This window comes from Toxotes jaculatrix, chromosome 5, assembly GCF_017976425.1.
Source record: "Toxotes jaculatrix isolate fToxJac2 chromosome 5, fToxJac2.pri, whole genome shotgun sequence".
Classification (NCBI taxonomy): Eukaryota; Metazoa; Chordata; class Actinopteri; family Toxotidae; genus Toxotes; species Toxotes jaculatrix.
Window position 1 is genome coordinate 9,954,861 of NC_054398.1, and position 23,130 is coordinate 9,977,990.

A 23,130-nucleotide genomic window follows, 5' to 3' on the forward strand; every position below is an offset into this window, starting at 1 on the left:
TTAAGACTCCTCCTGTGTCCCCACAGATGCCACCGACAACTTGGCTCTGTCTCGGCCCGCGGCGGGGCATTTGGTGTCATTATTTTCTGGCTCGTGCCTCCTGGCGTGCATGGGCGAGGGGCAGTGCTTGGAGGGCGTGCCAGAGGAGTAGGGCACCTGTCCGTTCTTCTCGTCTGAAAAAAGTTGTTTAATTACGTCAAAGAAGTTACTCAATGGGCTGCCTAGGTACACAAACGGGAAGAAAAGAGGACAAAAAAAGGGGGAAAGAGAGAAGAAAGAGAACAAACAAACTAATGAACAATGGGGTTCACAGGATAGAGACGCGGCTACAGGTAAGACCAGAGCAAGCAGAGGCGAGGACGAGGACCAACAGACACAGCCAGGATGAGAACTGCTGGAGCAGCCATGACGGGACTATGCAATGTTTAAGCTCCCATAAAACATGCATTTGTTACAGCACAACCAACAAACACACACACACAGGTAGCCATTGCATTGAAAACTAGAAATTATAACAAATAGTGGGGCTGAAGTAAAGACTAATGATGCATAGACCTCTGACTGATACTACAGTAAACTTCCTTAACATACACAGTGTGCGGCAAAAAGAAAGTAAGTGTGGTGTGTCATCTGTGTGCCCAAGCAGGTCAGGCCAGCAAACAGCGGGACAGATGATGGAAGGAGGGCAGTGAGAAAGCTTGGAGCTTTAAGACAAAGTTGCCCTTGAAGAATTAAGGGAAGAAAAAAAAAACAGTGTCTCCTCTCCTTTTGTCAAACCTAATCATTCACAGAGTTTTTATAGCACTGAAGGGAAACTTCGGCAAATCAGATGATGGAGGCTGTCTGTCTCGTGGCTATTGAACCAAGTGAAGCGCATCTAACAGAAATGTTTGGACTTAAGTCTGCCTAGAGCAAAGGGACAACCTTTGATCAACATGTTCCTTCACTTGAGTTCAGAGTTGTACACTTCAGCTAAATATAAAACCTAAGCCAAAGACATCGCACACACCGGGAGGCTGTATCATCATTGTGCTACTCTCTGAAGTGAGAAAAAGTCCAACTTCTACTAAATTTTACTTCAGCGGAGTTAAAACTGTGATTACTTTCGTTAAAGTCACAAATACTGTTTCAACTTTACGCTGGAAAAAAAAAGCGTGGATATAATCAGATGAGTTTATCTCTTTCCTAACTGCTATAATCATAAGAGAAAGAGTGTGTGTGTCTGACAATATGCATGCAGCTAAACACGCTCGCATTTTCTGAAGGGCCTTAATGGTCCCGCTGCAGGTGGGTGGAGTGGTAAGGACACCAAACATGAGAAATGGAGCAAACAAAGAGTCAATGTTCTTTTTGTTAATGGTGCACACACAGCAGATCTCTGGGAACTATCAGTCACAAACAGCACTGTTTCTGAATAGTTGGCAGAGGAGCCATTTGCACAATAGAGTCCTGTGGGCCAACAAATGAGCAGTGACAACATCAGTAAAATAAAAAAACAGGCAGGGGTGCTGCAAAGATGACAAAAAACACACGCACACATACTGGACTGGTCTGTGTATCAGCACTTAATACAAGGCTGCTGGAAACTTGGAATCTCTTTTGTGGCCGGTTTGTGTTGAAGAGCCTGACAAATTTGCATGCATACTGCCAGTGTGAAGACCGCCTGCAGAAGCCTGGAGATTAGGGCTAACTTCATCTAAGCATGAATGAGAGAACGTGTTTGTGTTGTAGTGTTTGTCTATGTGTATATGTATGTGTGTATGTATGAGCAGGCATGTGTGAATGCGCCACAGTTGGTTATGACTGCTCCATTATCCAGCTGGAAACTGGTCGCAGCCAACTTCTCCCTAATGTTCCTTCTTCCTTTCTCATGTGTGAAGAATTCCACATTTAGTCTTCAACCTAATCTGCACATTTTCAAACATGGCAGGATCCTCACGAAAATAAATGATTTCAGCCGTTCAATAAAACAGAGCCGACACCCTCTAAATGAATGGTTGTCCTCTGTAGTCCTGCTTTATGTCCTCTAGGTTCCCACACACTCTTTGCATTGTTCCACCTTTCTGTTGTCTTCCTAAACTAGGCTCCCAGGTATGCTGTGCTGCTGTTAATGGTGATTAGGGGACATAATGACCAAGACTTGATGAAGCCCTTTGTTTGGCACACATTGGTATGCAAAGCCATTTCTATTCTTAATTGCAGACGTAGGCTTTTATTTATTTATTTATTTTTAATGCCCTGTGGTCAGGAAGCACTGAAGCACTGTGTTTAAGAGGTCACAGGAAAGAAAGGGGGAAGGAGGAAAATGAGTTTAACAAAGCTTTCAAGCACACATTGACCTGTTTTAAGATTCTTATTACATTGTTTGACACTCTGATAGTGTAATGATATGAAATTAACATTGACTGACCTTGCTCAAAGATAATCATTGACAATTACTTCATCATTCGTGTTTTGAAATACCCTCAGCATCTTCTATTGCTTTAAGTGATTCTCACACGTAGTACTCTGAATTTTACTCTTACAATATCATCTCTGCTGCACAGACAACACACAGCAGCCATTAAAATCTGATCTAAACATTTTAACATATCATGTCAAAATACCCTAACAGCCGTTCATGACTGCTGTTAGTTTCTGAATGTCAGTGACAGCGATACCGCATAAAAGCCAGAGCAAGGATGTAGCTCACACTTTTAACTTAGAGTATAATAGCACAGGACAATACCAAAGCCCTAAATATATGGAACAGACACAAACATATAGGCACCACGAAGATGATTAACATATAGGATGAAACGGATGATATTCAAAGAAAACAGAACACCTGCACCTGATCAAAAAAAAAAAAATAGTGGTGTATTTCGGGCTGATGGTGTTTTTCTATCTGACCAGAAGGTGGAGCTGTTGTCAAGAGGATGGCGACCAAGACGCACATAAACAGAGCAGTGATTCACGAGGAAGGACACGCAAAGAGCAGACAGGGGAGGAGTAGAATCCCTATTTCTCTTTTTCTTTTTCTCTTTATCATCCAGGTTATGTGTTAAGGGAAAACTGGATAGAGACACGGTGGGGGGGGGGGGGGGGGTTTATACATGTTCAGGGACTCAAAATCAACCCAGAGATCAATGAGAAGACGAATGAAAGAAGAAGGGAGGCTCTAATGATGCCATGAAGTTTGTAGGTAAACAGTTAGGTGGTGATTGAGGCCACCCGACAGATGTTTTGCATTTACATGGTGCATTTGGAAGAGCCAAAGGATGGGGGAAAGAGGGGGATGGGGTTCAATTGTAAAAGGCATAGAGAGAGAGAGAAAAAGAGTGTGTGTGAGGGAGGGAGGGAGAGAGAGAGAGAGAGAGAGACAGAGGGAGACCGCTTGTCAGGTGTAGTGTCTCTGTGCGGTGCAGTGCATTGTGGGAGTGCGTTGAGGGTGCAGTGGTGTTGCCATGGCGACGCGCTCCGACGATCCGTCTTGGAAGTAGGAGTAACAGAATGCGAATCAGCTTACCCTACCTCTACTCTAATCTTCACTGCCAGGGCAACGAGACAACATTTGACCCGCAGTCAGTGCTTGAGAGCAACTCCCACCCTTTCATGGCAGTGAGGCGCTGGCATGCAGAGGAAGCCGCTTCCAGAAGCGGAGAGTGGCTCAGGGATTTCAAGCACAGTGAGGAGGAGGAAGGCGGGATTTAGCTCAGCTTTAGCAGTGAGTGTGGGTCGTCAGGGGGTGGGATGAGCGGATGAGGCGGTGGGGGTAATGGTGAAGAGGTTTTGGAAAAGATTTTGAAAATTTTTATTTCTTTTTTCTTTTGAAAAAGAAGTTCTTACTCACCAGACAGCTGTTGGACCCCAGGCTGGTCATGTGTGCTTAACAACTGGCTCTGAATTGTTTCCACTACTCTCTTAAAGCGCCGGCTAGGTCCTAAACGTGGGACACACAAACACACGGAGGAAACATTGACATAATCAGTTGCATCATGATACCAGCATGTCGAGCAGCAAGTCAGCACAGTGTGTAGAAAATATGTAGATGGAATATTCAATAGTAGGTGAGGAGAAGGGGGAAGCACAGACGCACAAGTGCGTAGTAAATTTGAACTGGAGAAGCTGCAGAAAGCCTGAGATGATAAATGGAGCCCAGAGAAGACTGCTACTGTGAGCTCCACCTGACTACCTGTTGTGTTCAGTTAATGGTCAGTGACATGGAAGAAACAGCAGGCTCAAAACAACCACTATTACAACCCATTCAACTCAAATATGCCCCCACTTGAGAGTGTGTGTGTGTGTGTGAGAGAGAGAGAGAGAGAGAGAGAGAGAGAAAATAGAGCATGTATTTGGTTCTGCGAGACTAAGCATGTGCGCATGATTGCATAGTATGTAATCTTGCATAGCCAGACCTCATCTTGTTGCGCTCAGGGAGGTTTGGGGAAAATCTTATCAAGCATTCAGGATTGCAAGAACTTTGAAAATCCTCAGGCAGCCATTCTTTCTGGCAGAGAGTTTGACACCCACTTCTGGAAACAGGCACTTCTGATTTGTTTGTTGGCTGGATACAAACAAGTTTTTTTTGTTTGTTTTTTTTTCCTGTAATGTAATTTTATTAGTTTGAAGTGTGACAGCATCCCACTTGACATTTAAGGACAGCCTTCTCTGCACTTTTCAAAGAGATTTATGAGCTTGAATTCTAAGAGACCTCTGTGGGTCTTGTGAAACAAAGATCGACTATTCAAAATTACATAATACTGTATGAAACTCTGTCCTCTGTGATCTGTTGTCCCACAGCTGGCTTTGAACTTGACCCTTTCAGTGAGGACTGTCCACATGAAAGGGGACCGGTCCTCCCCTAAACTCAAGGCGTCTTGCTTTGCTGAAGTACAAAAACAAATCTTGATTTTTTTTTCCTATCCACTGCTTTTTGTTGGTGTCTGTGCACAGTTTTCATGTTCTTTGTCTGTGTGGGTTTTCTTATGGATGGAGTCCAAGCACATCTAGGTCACTGCAACCAAAGACTCCATTGTATGTTGCTCGTAGATGTAAATTTAAATATAGACTGGTGTACAGAAAATGAGTAGATTGATAATTGGTGATTGATGTGTGCATGAGTGTCCTGACCTGAGAGCAGGGTGAAGGTGACAGAGTAGATGCCATTCTCCTTAGTGGCAGCTGTGCTCTCTGTGTAGGTGATATCCACCTGAAATTTGACCGGCTTCTGGAAGACTGTAGGGCCGGCTGTGGACTTGTACTCTGCTCGAAAACTGGTCTGAGAGATGACACTGTGGCTCAGGCTGGGGATCTGGGAGAAAAAAAAGAAGAGGAGTCAGTGCAGGAAAACTGGCCAAAGTGCAGGAAAACTGGACAAAGAGGCAGAAATAGGAATAAAAATGGACAGTAAAAAGAGGCGAGTAATGGGATTATACCTAGGGAGCATTGATGTTTAATTTTTCTCCCACACCTTGCAAATGACAAGGTGAATAAACCCTCATTAAAATACCCTCCACATACTACGAGCCACAGTTGAAACTCTAAGGAGATTAATGCCTCAGGGAGTAGCCATGCATGCCAGGGAGACTTAAGCTAATGTAATCTTGAGTCATCCAACAACATTGCACTCTCCCACCTAAAATGAATTTGTATGCCCAATGAACAGGTGAGCTCTGAAATTGTCACATTTTGCCATAGTGCTGGAGAGGGTCTGACATTCCATTAATGTGAGTGTGCTGAGAGGTATAATTCCACTGATTCAGGTGCCAATCTCATGTCTGGAATACCAGCTAGCATAACCCCGGAGGAGAAAATAGCTAGCTCCAGGGATGGGGAAACAGATTTGACATTGACCTGCACCGGCAGAGTTTGCATTTACTTAGACTTTGTTAAATCTAACTGGGGTGAGGATAGGTTCTGTTCAATTATGTACACTGAATATCAACTACCGCTGCTGAATGTTTGTTGATACAGATTCTGCCGCGCTCACTTAGAAGCCCCGATGTTGCCTACATTCCTGCATGTATTTGTACATCCACACTATTATAAACGCGCCACACACACAGGATACAATCTACACTATTCTGCAATTTCTCACGCTACAACACATCTGAATGTGCGCACAAACACACACATGCTCAATGCACAGTACTGGGGGCAAGGCATCTATATGCTAATGATCAATGCTCTCTGTTGATTTTCTATTGACCTCAAGTGAGTCTGCAGTCAGAGAGAAAATAGAAGCGCTGAACACAAGCAGTTTACTGAATTGCAACATAAATCAGAAGCATGTTAGCAAACACTCAGAGAGAGGCTGCCTCGTTGCATAGCCAATCACCACTGATGTTAGAAAAGACAACTTCCTGCACCAGACAGAAGATACACAGGTAATACGGAGACATGAACGTGTAAACAGGTAGAGAGAGCAAAATGTGGGCCACAGAGGGGGCAGACGGGAGAGGGGGTCTGTAGTGGGCAGTGGAGGCAGAGAAAAAAAGAAAATAATTAAGCAAGACAGTGGTGTATTCGTACCGAGAGAAAGGCTTGAACAATGTCTGCCTTGATGGAGCTGAGTGGCTTGTCTTTGATGACAATGAAGATCTGTTCCTCTTTTTCCAGGTTGATGAAGTTACCAAACCAGGATTTTTTGGCAAGTCTGTGAGGGAAGACAAGAAGATGAAACACAGATTGTCAGAAGTATCTCTGCGCTGTTTATGATTTTCTTATCTCCACATCTTTTTTATCGTTTCATTTTTTGACCCCCTTTCTATCTATCTATCTGTCCATCCAGAAAAATGGAGAACAGCAGAGCTGTCTCTCTCTCTCTCACTCACCCTCTGCAGCTCTGGGAAAATGGAAAGGAGCAAACAGAGGATACCCTGAGGGAAATGAGCTAAAACTGTGCAGGTGAGGAAAGTTTCCTGACATTTCACCTTCTGTGCAACTGGGTATGTTTAAATGTATGTATGTATGTGTGTGTGTGTGTGTGTGTGTGTGTGTGTGTGTGTGTGTGTGTGTGTGTGTGTGTGTGTGTGTGTGTGTGAGAGAGAGAGAGAGAGAGAGAGAGAGAGAGAGAGAGAGAGAGAGAGAGAGAGAGATAATTGAACCTCTCTGTGAACAGAACTGCAGATCCAGAAGGGGCAGAGGTAGATGAATTCACTACTGGCCTCAGCCCAGGTATACCTGCACCCACTAATAAGCCATATGGACTCCTGTTTGCTGGCATATTAATATTTAATAAGATTTTTTGAGATTGATGGATTCACAAGACTCTCCATAAAACTTAAATGTAAATAAATACTTATTTAAGTATTAACAGAGACTTACATAATGTTATAATGTTTGCAAAGACATTAAGAAGCGCAATGTTCTGCTGTAAGAAGTTGGTAACAGCTGTTGTATGTACTGTATGTGAGCAGGCAAATCCCAGCTAAGAGAAGATCTTTTCCAGCCAACTCTCCAACTCCTTCCAGCCAGAATGTTCTTTCCAGCCAGGTGGAAATGGCCAAGCCAGACAGCCAGCCAGCCAGCCAACCAAACAGGCATATCTAGGCCAACCTTGAGTTTTCGGGCCCCTGGGAGCTCGGCAGCATCATACAGGTTACCTTCCTTCCCTCATAACCAACCCTCTGCCTCCTGCTACGGTGCTGCTTCTCCAACCCAGACTAGACCTAAGGTCATTACAGGGAACTCAGCAGGCAAAAATCAAACATTCATGGATGTAATACTTTCCAAAACATCATGCTATCAAGAGTGAGCCAGTTTCAGCCAGTGAGTGAGGGGCTGACAGGTTATGCATAGTTATGAAAGCAGTAGTGGCACAGCATCTACTCACTCTGGGGAAGACTCTGGTGTGAGGCTGGACATCTCCTCTTGTGTGGGAACTGTAAATGCAGGGTCAGAGATCAGACAACAGTTAATGATCAACAAGAACTGAGGTAGTTCACATGCAAGATTATTCAGGATTTGCCAGTCAGTCAGCACTCCAGTCACTACCTTGAAGTTTCCTGCGGTGGAAGCGTGGTGAGCCCAGGAAGCTGTTCTTGATGGAGTTGAGGCGCGTCCTCCATGGCATACCTCCGATGGAGGGGCTGGGGGGCGGCGTTGGGGTGGGTGTCCCGGCTGGGCTGTCCTTGGGAGTGTGCACTGGGGTGCCCTTTGGGGTGGGGAGGGGGCTGCCTCGAGGGGAGGGGTGAGGGGTAACCTGTATGAGGGGGATAGATTTGGGTGGGTGGTCAGAAAATGAAGAAGGCGTCGGCGCCACGGGATGAAAGTGGTGCAGCCGGATGGGCGACAGGGGCACGGCTGGGCTGAAGGGCACAGAGAGCTGGGGGTTGGCAGCAAAGTGGGAGCGCCGTACGTGGGGGCTGTTTGGGATGGGAGCACCGGGAATTGGGGATGGGGAAAAGGGAGAGGATGGGGATGATGGGGAAGTAGGAGTGGGGGGAACAGAGGCAGAGGGTGGCTGTGATGGGACCTGGCAGGGAGTGGAGGGCTCTGATTTGGCTGCAGATGCTGGATCTGGGGAGGTTTCGGGGAGCGGGTTGGATCGTGTGGCTTGGAGGGGCTTTGGGACAACTTTGGGTTTGGCAGGGAGTGTCTGCGTCTTGTTGAGCGCTGCTGACAGGGGCTCACTGTTCGGAGCAAGCGAGTTGGGGGTGGAGATACGCTGGCCTGTGCGATTGGGGACAGGTTCTGGGGATGGGCAGGGGCTGGTGTTAGGAGACTGCGACAAGTCTGGGGACTGAGGCGGTACACAAAACTTTCTGACAGGCTGGAGTTAGAGGACACAGTGTGAGGGCACACAGCACAATACAGCCAGGAGCCAGAACAGGTGCCAGAACAGGTGGAGGAGGAAAAACAAAGAAAAACACATGGGGACACATGCAAGCACACAAACACATAGACAAAGAAAGAAAACAAGCATGGCAGAACAAACAACCACACAGGAAGAAGTGGAGGCAGTCCAGGAATACAGAGACAGGTGAGAAGTGTACATACACGGGAGAGATGGAGGCATTGTAAAAAAAAAAAAAAAAGAAAAACAGAAAAGAAAACATGCAGTTAGACCACTGAGTGCCTCGTGTCAAAAGAAAACAAAAATGAAAAGGGAACAACAGAAACTGCAAGCAATGCACACAATTTTAGAAGCGTTCAAACAAAAGGTGGCTGAAAATGGACTTCACTTGAATAAAACATACAGGGCTCTGCCAACAGACACAAGCAAACAGACACAGGTGTGAGAGACATAAGGCCAGCTGTGAGGACAATTTGGGCTGTCTCAATAACAGGAGGAACACCATTACGGTGTCTCTGCTGTGAAATTTCCAGTTTCCAGATAGGTTTATTGATCTGTTTGACTTGTAATGGTGAAATTGCAGCCACAACGGTGAACTGATAAACTATTTCCCTTGGACACCTCCCTGTTTTTTTTTTTTTCAGACACAAATCTGAGAAAATAACCCCACACAGAGACTCTTGCTGAGAGCACAATCCAGGCTTTTGGGAAGGTCTGAAAAATCAATTTCCCTTTCAGATCAGCCTGAAAGAACCTGTGTGGCGCGAGGAGCTCGTCTTAGGATCCTGGCTAATCTTGAGCCTTCTCAGGTTAGTCGGCCGGAAAAAGTTTCCTGCAAGCTCCCCAGCTCTGAGCAGAGCAAGAAAAGCGGGATTTTCTGAAGCATTCCCTGAGCTGGATTTCCACAGAGCTCAGGCCACAGAAAACAGAGAAAGGGATAATAAGCAGAGAGGATGGAGAGAGAAGAGGCTTTTGGGGGAGGAGAAAGTTTGCCATGCTGTCGCTTCTGCTTTGTGTGTTCATCAGTATGTTGTACATGGAGTTAACAGAAAGATCCTGACTACAGCATATGGACACAGTGATGACTCACGTAAAAACACCGGATATGAAGAGCTTATCACAGCGTATCCCTGCTTCCTCAAAACGCAAAGGTAGATCTGAATTGAGGATTAAGACTTAAGGAGTGGAAAAACTCAGACTAATAATAAAGTGGAACAGCAGAACAACATTGCATTTGCAGAGAGATACAGCGATATTGCTTTCATAGCGTGTGTGCTGTGTTTTGTTAAAGGTCAGAAGCCCTTGCGATGCAGCTGTAGTGGGTGTCTTTATTTTCTCTTGCTGACATAAACAGCAATAAGATGGGATCAGTAGTTGTCGGATGGCCGTTATCCCTGAAGGAGAACGACTAGATAGGTGCGTGTTGTGTTGGTGCGTGTGTTTGAAAGTGCAGCGAGGGTTGCGACTTACCCGCGGGCTGCTGAGAGGGCTGGTGGAGAGGCCAGAGGAGGCTCCACTAATAGACCGCGACCTGTGGCACAAACACGCAAAAACACAAACGGGGCAGAAGTAATTTGTGGTCAGCAACATGTTTACCTGTTAGATGTTTCGATAAACATAGAGCTTGGAGGTTACATGTTGCACACAGCTTAAAAAAAAAAAAAAAGCACTATAGCATATGATACCATCATACTAAGCACACAGTTTGCTACCAAGCCCTTTTGCAAACACAACACCTATTCACACAAAGAGGGTGAGAGCGCTACAACACAGTAAGGGCACTGACTTGACAATATTCATTACTGGCATTGATTCCCAGCAATTAGTCTCAAACCAATTAAGCTCAAACTTCAGTTTCAAATATGTTGATTTGACTGCAGCTTCTCCTGCAAATCTATAGGCTGCTTTCCACAGATTAGCAGTCAAATTAGCTTTCTGCCCTGCCTATACTTCACTAATAAAGCAAACATGTTGACTTTTTAGGTCTTTGTACTGGATCAGTAGAAAATATCTTGAGGGGGGAGGGGTGTGTGTGTATGAAGTGGGACATTTGGTTGAGTGCCATTTGTCATGTTTTTCTTTTCCCCCACAGATGCCGTCAATAACCCCTATGAGCAGAGCCCTGCTCAGAAATGAACAATCACAGGACAATCTGTCTCCATCAAGCGCGCGCGCACATGTACACACACAAACACACACACACACACAAAAAAAAAACAGCGCCTGTCAACACTCGGAAACACCAGCTGCTCACTGTCACTGCACTGTTCCTTTTTGTCATTCAATCTAATAATAACCCCCTCCTTCTTTCCCTTTCTTTCTCTCCTCATTTCAGCACTGATGCATTCGTGAACATGTGGCCAAGCCTACAGATCTATTGTCTCTCGTTGAAAATATGAAGAGAGTAGTGTTTTTTCAACTTGCTCGGTTGAAGCGGAAGACCTGACAGACAAATGTGAGGGGAGAATGAGGGAAGTTTGAGTGATGGAGGAATGATGGAGGGTTGGAGGAATGGAGGTGGGGATATGGGTGGGGTGGGTGGAGTGGATGGAGTAATGGTGATTGATGCTCATTCCTAATGCTGGAGTAGTCCCACTGGACCACAGAGGCATCCATACATGGACACAAAAAAAAACTGTGTACACGGCTATGGCCAGTCGCCATTAAAATGATACTGGTGCTGTGCCTAAAGAAAGAACTGATACTAGAACAGGAATCGTTCTCCTCAGGGGCACAGACACACAAACAGAACGGAAGACAAGCAACACTAACAGCTACCATGAGAGAGAGAGAGGAAAATATAGAAACACCCACTCTCAGGCTATTTTTGTTATTCTACCACTGCCCCTTCTGTGAGTGTATTTATTGCACACACTCATGCACACATGAGTAGGCGATGCTGAAACCACGTTGGCTAGGATTCCTTGTTTCATAGAGCAGCTGACGAGACAGTTGCTATCATTTACATTTAAGTCCCTCTGTCCACAGAGACATGCCCACAGTTGCTTGCTACAGCGCCTGTCCGCACACAGCCAATTGCACTTCATCTAAACGTGGCCAAAACACAGCATCCTCAGGCCATTATGAGCATATTGTTAGAGGCGCTCTGCATCTGTTAGTGTTGGACCAGCAGGTCTATACAAACTATGTTTCAGATGGTTATGTTGTACAGTAATGGGCTGTCAGGGGTTCACCTGCTTCGGAGAGATGATGAACTATTGTTGACTTGAGTGTTTTATTTATCGTGTAACAGCATGCACAACTAATCATTCATCATCAATCATATACAACAAAAGAAGCCAAGTTATTAAATCAGTGGGACAGGAGATGCTGGAATCAGCTAAGTCCTCTGTCTTCTGTAAAGGGTCAGTTCATCCTAATTACAAAAAAGTTCTATTATTATATTATTTAGCCATTCAGAACATTTTGGTTTTATTTCTACAAGTTTTAACAGATCCATTTCTGAGATTTCTTTTGTTTATGTTACATTAAACTTCTACTCCACAACATTTTAGAGAGTAATATTCAGCAATTTTCCACTGCATTTAACTGACAGCTATAGTTAGTAGTCACTTTTTAAATTAAGATTTTATATAGCTCACATAAGAGTCAGTTAAAAGCAGCTACAACATTAATATCAGTGATAATTATTAAATATACAATATAACACTGGCTGCTGTGTAATGATTATGTTTACAAAACTTCATGTACATTTTGATATTAAGATTTCCATTTTTTTTTCTAAACTAAGCTTTCATTGTGACTTTTATTTGTAATGAGTATTTTTAAATTGTGATTTGCAGCTTTTGCAAGAGCAATGGATCTGAACACTTCTTCACTAACACTAAAACTCATAAAGGATTACCTCACAACCTGGACAAATAAAACCAAAACTATCTGCACTACTAGATACCCCAAGACTTAAATGAGAAAAACTGTGTGTGTACTTGCAACCACATGTGTGCGCAATGACATATATGCGCAACAACCCACTCCATGGTAACTTTTCCCTTGAGCCTATTTTGGAACGGGCTCCATGTGCTCAGTGTGTGTGACCACTAGCTGTGTCAGAGACCCATCCAAAACACCTGTAGGGGTCTAATGTTGGACTGTGGGGAATGGAACAAGTACAAGAGGTTCTGGGATGAGGGCATGGAGAGGAATAAAATGAAAGTGAAGCAAAACAAAAAGGATGGTGCCAGGAGTCAAACTGCAAATGAATAACACTGCCAGAGCCAAAACACAATGCAAGTGCTCTGCTACTAAGATTTAAGGCAAGTAGACAAAGTTCCCTTTTTCCCTTTCTTCCTCCTCTATATTGACTCTGCTCTACCAATGGAGTTCCTCTACGTGGAGTAGATATTCAAGTAAATCAACATACTGTTTAAATTCATTTCCTTTCCTGAGCCCTGACAACTCCCTGAGGACTCGGTGCATTAATATTCACAGCTCCGCTCCTCAAATTTCTAAATGTAGTAAGACCCCTGCAGTTTCTGCTGTAGAGATCAGTGTTAAAGGTGCTTTATTTGTGCTCATTTGAGCCTCTTAAATAAATTAGAGTCAACAATTAGCATGAGAGCTTGACTTATTAAGACTGCTCCGACTAACCCAACACATTCAAACTTCATGAAGCATCAAGAGCAGAGCTGTAAAGAAAAAAAAGTCAATTGATATTCTCTTCTTCGCACCGCAGCACTTTTCCATATTTCATTTACATATCATTAACCTCCCTTCATTTCTCCTGGCATGTTGTTAAGATTTAAAATTAAATCAGTGGGATTTCTTGTGCTTTGAGTTTAGCTTTAAATGTCTTTTTAAGATACTTTTGGGCAAATAAAGAATGAAATGGGCATTCATGTGAGAATGTCCTCATGTGTGTTTCTGCGCAACATGGCTACTGAAAGATTTATCCCAAATCTATTCAATTATACTTCACAGGAGCAGCCAAATCACCAATCGCTTGTATGAAAATGTAGCCTGGGCAGTTGCTAGGATTGTAACTGCTTCTGCGAGATATGTAAGGCAAAAATGCTGGATAAGGATCGAGGTTCAGGCATTTTCGTTGTGTAATTTTAGATAAATCCACCCCCCCACCCCTTCTTCCACCATTTACGATGGTGGAAATGTATCCTGTCAAAACACATGTTTCAAAGTCAGGCCTCTCTCTGACGCTCTCTGATCTGAAGTTCTATGAATCTTCTCTGCTGTCGACAAAAGTTTGCTGTCGGGGAAAGATAAGGTTAGGTTCAGAGAAAAAGTCAGTCAAATCTTTGGACGTTACTCGGCTACGTATGTGCCTCCCCAACACCACCGCCTATATACACACCCACAAGCAGGCACATGATCAAACAAAGCGCACACAAGGACGTGATAAAAAGCAGAAAAGTTAAAAAAAAAAAACACAACAAAAATCCAGATTCACACAGACTTTGTTACCAACATCTTTTTTCCCCCCACTGATCAGCTGGAGAGCTATGAATTACAGTGGAGGGAAAAGAGACGTATAGCAAGACAGAGAGAGAGAGAGATAGATTTGATTTGATTTGGAGGCGGAGGGGGCTGTGGTACAAGACTCCCCCCACCTCCAACCCACCACAGTTGATAGGAAGCCAGACAGAGAAAAACTAGCAGCATTTCCACATTAGCATAGCAATTCCATACTAACAGAGGGGGGCGTTTGGGACTGAAGGTCAGCTGCACACAAGGGACCACGAGAGAAAGAGAGAGAGAGGAGATATGAAAGGGTAGGGAGGAGCCCCTGAGAGAGGTTTGGGTGGAGGGATATGAAAAAAAAAAAACACACTGATTTAAAGTAGCATGGAAGAAAGATGCAGGGGAGCTTTTTTAATGACTGCGGCTGCTGATATATGTAAGATTCAGACACAAACCTATTTCATATGCTGCAAGCTAGAAGTGCCCTCTTACTGAGATTTATACAAGTAAACCTCTTTTATACAAAGCTTCAAACCACTCATTTCACTGCCCTTTATGATGCACTCCATTCAGTTATCGATAATATATATGAACTGGCGTCCAGAAGCTATTATTAATGCTCGGCTTGACTAAAACAGATGAGTCAGAGGCAAGGCCAGAAGAAGAAGCAGGCTTCTAAACTAACGCAACCTTTAAATAAAGAAGAGGTAAGACTCAGATCGCCTGAAGGGATGAGGGAGTGGAGCAGAGGCGATGAAACACAAGAAGAAGATGAATCTAAAACCGAAATTCTGAGGCACCAGAGGACTGAAAGAATTAAGCAGAGGTGTTTTTGAGGTGGGGGCCCTTGAAATGGATTTAAAGCTTCTGAAGTGGCTTCTCTCAGTGAAATGATGTGGGAAATAAATTCCTGATATTTTGTTGAGGCTAAACTACTGGGTGAGGAGTTTTTCATGTATCTGACATTTGGATGAATATTCAACATTACAACTCTTTTTTTTAAATCTATATAGCATACATACTCTCTGCCTCTGCGTTTATGTCCTATACATCTGAAAGCTTTTTCCAGCACTCTGCCAATCTGCCTATCATTAGGCAGATCAGGTTATCACCCTCCTCAGATTCAATCTTCCCTGCTGTCACAAATGTCACTGCCTCTGAGCAGAAATGTGCGGTGTGATGATATATTGGTTGTTGAAATAAGATGAGGAAATAGATTTTAAATCAGTCCAACCGTGCCTTGTCGGGGTGCAGTTTTCTAAAATAGAGAAACGGAGAAATGTTCTGCATCTGGAGAAAGTGGGACACAGTATGGGAGAAACTGATTATCAATGCATTCGGATTATGAAAAAAAAAAAAAAACTGAGATAATTGAGCTAACACCGGAAAAAGGGGTTGTAGATATTAAGGTTCTGAAATGCAAATGCGCAGTCTTTCTCAGTTTGAAAATTAAGTTAATTAAGTGAAGTTAAGTCAAACTTTAGGAACTGCCGTCCAAAAAGTGTTGACTCTGTAGGACCCAGCAGTTCTCACTTCTGTTTTTCAGTTAAATCATAGCTTATTAAAACAGACCTGTGAAGCTGCCGCATGCTGCATATGTCATCAACGTTTAAAACAAAGCAACAGAGAGCTCCGCTGCATCTTTCTCCTGCCACGGGCGTCTCCTTGCATGAGGGTGAGACATGGAGCAAGAGGAGGTAAAAACATGGGGAGTGAGTGACAAGTGAATACCTTTCTTCTTTGCTGCATTTTGTACTGGCGTCAGGAATATCCAAGCTTTTACTGTACACTGATTTACTACAGTGAGACAGGAGACAAAGCGAGCAGAGAGTCAGTCTCTGTTGATGTTTGTCCACAATGTAGCCTGCTGACATTAGAGTCAGACTCGCTGTCAGACCTTCTGAAACACCACCGGGCTGTGAGATCCTCCACACATCCATAAACACACACACAGGACAATGCCTATCTCTATTTGTTCATTTGAAAATAGATTGATTGCTTTTTTCTTTTTTTTTTTTGCCTTTTTCTCCTCAATGCGTACCTTTGTCCATGCTGCGTCATGTCGATAGCCCTCCTGGCTGGCACAGGTGAGCCTCCGTCTGTAACACTGAGGACCTCCATGGACTTCCTCTCTGGTCTCCTCTTGCCATGACGGTTCAACATGGGAGAGTCCACCCGTTTCCTTGGAGGATCTGTGAGAAACAGCAAGACATGCTGATTCAGAATAAACACAACGCACCTGACGTCTCTCTGCGTGTTAACGTGTGCGTTTCTACAGTTTTATGAATTGCGTGCATATGAGTGTGTGTGTGTTTGAGTGATGTTTAGTGCTGATCACATTGACATTTTAACTAATAGTGAATAAGTAATGGTTTCCTCCCAGACCTTGAACTAATGGCCACTGTATTGACTGTATCACATTCACTGAGGAGGGAGTCTATTCATCAAAATGTCGGTATCTCACAGCAGACACACACACACACACACACACACACACACACACACACACACACACACACACACACACACACACACACACACACACACACACACACACACACACACACACGCACATGCACACACACACATTTGCAGATAATACTCCTCCTATTGCAGCACTCTTGTCAGAAAATAACCCTGGCAGAAGTCTAAGTAGAGCATCTCTGTCTCTGTTCAGATTTCTGTGGGTGGAAATCGGTGCTGGGTTTTGGGGTACGAAGGGGAGAATATATTTTTTTTGATGAGTTAATATGTGAACTGAAGTGGTCGCAGCTGACAGTTAAAAATGAAAAAAATGAAAACAAAACAATCTATGGCCTATTGACGCCTTCTATTTCTGCTACTATATTTCATGGAGAAACTTGTCTATTTTCAATAAACAGAAAGCTTTTTCTGCTGGAAAGTCAATCCACTGCTACTGGAGCTGATCCAATTTTTTTCTGAGGGAGGAAAACACTGCAGAATGGTTCAGATAGTAGGAATATTCTTGAGTTAACTTCTTGCAGTACCTATTCTTGTTTAAATTGGCTTGTTTTGGCTGTGTAAACAGATGTCTGTTCAAAGCCATGTATGAGTAAAGTAAAGATTCTAGTCACATAGTGGTATTGTTCAGACACACTGTGTGTACCAATTTATTTCTATTCAATCTTGCTATGCTCTATTCTTTAGTTGTTATTCTATAATATTTTATTCAGTTGTTACATTTTTATCTATATTTATATTTTCTGTTCAAGTCTCACCAATCTCATTGCGAGGGGGAAGGTTCTGGTCCTCCTGACTTGGGTATCTCTCCTTACGGTCCAGCAACATGGTTGTCACTGCAGAGAGGGGGCAATAAAAAGACTGTTGAAACATCTGGAAAAGTAAAACAACTGAAACAATACCTACACAACTATGCATACAATGAGATAACTAGTGTGTGTACAATTTTTTTAAAAAAAGCTTCATTTACATGTGTGCACCAACAAGGTCCGCAAACACTTAAAAACCAACACATTAAACTGCAAAAACCCTTACTATGATTAATGTCCTTTAATCTTTTTGGGTTCATTGTGAAACAGCCACTAAATAGCCTCCATCATTAAAACAAAAGTTTAGTTTTACAGATCATTAAGCCATCATATAATATTCTGCATATATTTTAGGATATGCCTTATCTCCATGTGCAGCGTCTGCTGGTAAGTTTATGAAAGTATCAAAACATTATGAGTTCATCCTTTTCTTTCCTAGTAAATCAGGAAGCCTAATATCTTTAGCCTCTAGGCCAAAACTCTCTATGCAAAAGGCCCAGGGATTGGCCCTCTATAATAAAGACAGATTGGAAAGCAGTAGGAGGCAAAGAGACAAGGACCTGCAACTTCAGCTAAAATGAACCAAGGGAGGGGAGATGGAGACCGCAGATTTTCCTCCAGTCCAGCACTATTACGGGGATGCTCCCAGGAGAAGGGAGGCAAACGGAAAAGATGGGGAGAGGGGGGAAAGTGATGCAGTAATGCTCGTTTAGTATTAAATGGGAGAGGCTGGGCAAATGTAAAATAGAGGGAAAGAAGATTGGAAAGAAAAGCAAAAAGAAACTAAAAAACACATATGTAAGCTCATATTAGTAAAAGCAAGTGTAGGAAAGACAGCAGGGCTAGCATCCTCTGCTTAAATACATATGCATGGGAGCAAAAACCCAAACATGTAACTGAGATGCAAACATTAGCAGCAGAATATAAACAATGTGACCCAGGAGCATGTTTGTAGTGCAAGTCGGATCAGTTTTTGGGGGGGGGGGGGGGGGGGGGGGGGTGTATCCAGTAGCAAGTGGGGTAAGCGCTGTGTGATAACAGTTAAGTGATCTATGGCTTCTGACATCTGAAGTGACAGCCACACAGGATTTCATAAGAGTCGGGGAAGAACCAAGGCCAACTGTGTACACGACGCTCCCATCCTTCCACTGCGGTCCCCTTTTTTTTCTTTTATTGCAGCCACAGCACAGCCTTGTTCATCTTCTCACTGTCTTTAGCTGCTTTTATTTTTTTTCTATTTCAACACACACTACTTCACTCTTTTTTATGTCTTTCTTCTTACAAACTCCTTTCCATTAGTCTCATGCCTTTTCTTCTGCATCAAACCTCTTTCTTTTTCTCATGCTTCACTTTTTGCACCTCCATTCACTCACTCGTCTGACAGCAGGTCTTTCAGTAGTTTGTTTTTGTCTCTGAAGCAACCCAGGGAGTGCATGCTGTCCAGTACGTCTGGGTCGATATCGTCTGCAGAGGGCAGGCTGCGGATGGTAACCTTCCTGGGCACAGGCTGCTCTGGCTCTGGTTCGTTCTTCCCCCCTCTGGGAAAGCACAAAAAATAAACACAAATAAGGACACTGTCAGGCCTTTTTGGTCCCTACTCCTGAAATATCTACTTGAACAGGTCTACATAAATGCTTTCATATACGTTACACAACTTATAGAAGCATTGTGGATCTTACTTTGCAGATTTACAGGTTTAATGAGTATGTGCTATAAGCAGAAGACACAGTATAAGAATTATTCCAGTGTTTGTTTGCCTCTCGGTCATCTGGGGCAACATGTTTACCTCACTGTGACCCTGGTTCACATTATGAAACTTTCATAGTCATGTGTTCCCCAGGTTTAGTCATTTTGCATGTATGCTTCAGAGGATGAACTGTGGTCATCACGCTCAGGAAGACGCAGACAGAAAAACTGAGTCATGCTGTTAAGTTCTGCAATCTCCCCCTCTCCTCTTGGCTTGTTTTCCAAACATTTTTTTGTTCTTCCCTCCTTCTTTCTGGACAATCTCCTAGTTAATGTCACTTTTCTTTGTCTCCTTTTCATCTTCCTGTGTATAAAGGCTAAACTGCACTCACCATTTTCTAGAGGATTTCTGGAAGATCCTAGATGTCTGTTTAAAAGACCACATCCATCCATCTTCCATTTCTACAAATGTGCCAATACACACAGACTCTGCTATATACACAGTCTGACACAGCTTTGTGTCAGTATGCAACCCCCACCCTAGTTCTTTCCCCTTATCTAATTTTTTTTTCCTCCGGTGAGCCCAGTAAAGCGTAAAACCCATAGGCAGCTATTAAAATCATACAAACATCCACCACTCTATATGCTTTGAACTTGTGAACTAGATCTACGGTGACTATTCACCTCATACAACCTCCAACCAAGGCCCCTGTTTTATTCCTGTATACGTCTGACACATAGGTAGTGAAAACTACTTTTAGATGCCAGTTCATTAGGTCCACTGTGCTAAAACTAATGCAGTCTACGACAAAATCGCTGCAATAAATGTTGCCTTAATGAAGGTCATAAGGTCGAGTTATAGAAAACGTGGACCCCTCAGGATATTGCAATACAATTATGCATCACAACAAACTACAGCCCCCCAAAATAATCATAAAGATGAATCTAAAGCTCTCTATCCACTCTGTCCACTGCTTATGATTAGTGAGCCTGGTGAGGACAGTTTGGCCTGGCGCTGTCCTTTCAGCACCACAGCTCCACTCAGCTGCTGCTGGAAGATTGTTAGGAAGCGCACCAGCTAATAAAACTATCAAACAAACAACAGGAGTGGATGAACACCACTGACTAGTTGCTATGGGAAATAGGCGCAGCCACATCTGTCAAACAAAAATCCCCCTCTCATTCATTCATTCATTCATGCGTTCATTCATTCAGCCAGTCACTTGGCCAGCCAGATTGTCATGCCTGAGAGAGAAAGCCGGCCATCTTCCTCACTTACACTACATTAGTCTTCTCTCCCAGCTCTTCTCTTCTTGTGTGCTCGTTTTTTTTTTATCACTCTTGCTGTCTGTTTGCATGATCTTTCAGTACACGACAGAAACCGTAAATCAGGTCCTTCCAGGACTCCCAGCCTCCACCCATGCCAACCTTTAAGATTCCACCTTTAAATCACTTTTTCAGTGAGACCCACAACAACTTCTAAATGGTGATATTCTGATTATTTGAGAGAGGACATTAAAAAAATACTCCTCATAAATTATGTCTGACATCATATACAATGGCCCGCAACACAAATTTTCTCCAAAGATTTATGTTAGCTTTAAAAGGTGGGTACATTGTGTTATGAAAGTTAAATGGTAGGAACACTGAGGTTAGGTTAGGTTCCCCCTCCCTTGCTCCCTGCTCAGCCGACCATATGCGGCACATCCTCTTTCATGCACTACCAATTTACCCCAACATCCCCGAGTCATGCCCCGCTCAAATGGACTCTCGTGTACAGCGCTGAAACTCAAAGTCGTTTATCATGTGGTAGCTCCCCTCAGGTTTGCAAGCCCTGTGGAACAGGCTAGGAGAGAAGGAGGAGAGGAGAGGAGTGAGGGGTGTAAAAAGGAAGGGAAGATGGAGGAGTACTTACATGTACCACGTGTGCTTCTGGATCTGTTCTAACTGTAAAAGACATGAGAAAATAAACAGTCAGTACATAAGCAACACACTGATTTATTGATTTTAGTCATTTTTAGCACCTTTTGGGTATAAGAAAATCACAGAAAACAGAAAAATCACTCAGTGCCTGTGTATAGAAATGTCTGGTGCAGTTTGGCTTCAGGAAGCCTTGAGCTTACTGGCTTAATGGAAACGCAACAGGACAATACAGCCAGATTGAATAGTGGAAGTAAATAATGAGGTCTTCAAATATTAATATTGCCAATGGGAAAAAAAAATATTTGGAAAAAACTGTGAGACAGCGAGGGGTGCAGCAAGAAAAAAAGAGAAAGGTGATACCACTGAGCTATAAACAGAGAATATTATCTCCCTCATACACACTGCTGACCCTGCCAAGCCCTCTGGTCTAAAGGGAATCTCCCATTCTCATTCTCTTCCCATCTCTCTTACTCACACACACACACACACACACTCGCTCTCTCAATACTACTCTTGTCATCACACTTTTAATGTGGCCACTTTGTCACCAACACTGTCAGCATGGTCCTTTAGCCAAGAAAGGAACAGCAGAAAGGGACAGAAACACTGAGCAAAAGGGCAACAAAGGAAGATGTCTGTTAGAATGACTCCACCGTGTTTTAACTGCCCACAGAGGAAAACAGGATCAATGTCACTGCTGGGACTTTTTAATTTGTTCCTGCAGTTGTTGAGGAACCACAGGAGATACACATAGCAGCTCTAATTATTGTCACTGATTTAGAGGCGCAGTTCTCGGGTATGTGCCTCCATCAATGTCTCGGTGTGTTCCCCATCCCAGAGGATCTATCTCTGCGCTTTTAGCACTGATAAATGCCTTCATGTGATATTACTGCAGTCACAGAGCCGGGCAGACTGCAGTGACGGACTATAGGTGATTCCTGTCTGCTTCCACAGAGGTCACGGTATTGACAGAGACACCCTGCCTGTCAGATACAGCCTGGTGGGTGACCTACTCTCTCCAACTTTTATTGAAGGCCTGGAGGCAAGAGACCGATATCACACACAGGCTTGGAAGTGATGTGGTTTGAAATGCAGTATCACATCAATCAGTCTCTAAATGTGACAGTTCCAATTCCAGCTGCTTTCACTCAGGCAGACGGGAATGCTGCTGCAACACTACCTCAGCTAGGTGTGTGTGAGTGTATTTTCAGGTGTGTATTTATCTGCTTGCTGCATAAATTAATGCTCTAGCAAACTCACATTGATATTAATGTGTGCATGTCTCAGTGTGTGTATGAATGTCTCTAAATCATACTATACGGCTTTTTATTAGGACAGGGAGAGACATCAAGACAGGTGGGGCGCTGGGGAAAAATAGTTTTAATGCTCTAACATCTTAGTAATTGATTTTTTTATTATAGTATATGGTCTTATCATATAAATGAGGTAGTAACAAAATCTAATCACAAAGGTAGAAAAAAAAAGTAACACCACACGAAGACCTGCTGAAAGGTAGCAGTAAAGTAGCCTAGCTCAGCAAAGTAGCAGTAATTGGAGTTTCCGCAACCTCTGACTCAGGTGATTGTATGTGATTAAGCTAAATCACATAATTAAATGTATTTAATAAAATCTTTATTTAATTTAAAATGGATTTAACTGAACAGGTCAAAAGAACAAGGCAGGTGAGGAAGAAAAAAGGAAGAATACACTTTGCTTTCCATGTAGACTTTAGGTTGTCTAAAGAGTAGTGAGGCTTTTTTTTCTATTTTAGGTTTTATATAAGGTATAAAATGAAGCTTTTACAACATATGTCTGTTACATGGTTTGGCTGGGGCCTTCAAAACTTTTTTTCTTCAACTTCCCTTTCTGCAATTACTGCTCTCTACCTTCGTAAGGCAGTGTTGCAAAGTGAGCAGCGACAGCAGGATCTTTGAAGTGCCCCACATCAGGAAGAGAATCAAAGAGATCCACTCGACACTACACACTAAGACTGGTTAATGGACATCGTTAGAGGGTCGC

At 43.3% G+C, this 23,130-nt stretch overlaps 1 protein-coding gene across 1 annotated transcript in view; it reads right to left on the reverse strand.

Moving 5' to 3' along the window:
• Positions 1-23,130, reverse strand: part of LOC121182623 (serine/threonine-protein kinase BRSK2-like) — a 155,751-nt gene continuing 132,621 nt past the window's right edge. Inside the window, 11 exon segments of the mRNA XM_041039229.1 lie at positions 1-173; positions 3,833-3,922; positions 5,113-5,293; positions 6,514-6,637; positions 7,817-7,865; positions 7,978-8,185; positions 10,250-10,310; positions 16,254-16,404; positions 17,452-17,529; positions 18,853-19,040; positions 21,104-21,135. Of these exon segments, the coding sequence (XP_040895163.1) occupies positions 1-173; positions 3,833-3,922; positions 5,113-5,293; positions 6,514-6,637; positions 7,817-7,865; positions 7,978-8,185; positions 10,250-10,310; positions 16,254-16,404; positions 17,452-17,529; positions 18,853-19,040; positions 21,104-21,135 (1,335 nt within the window).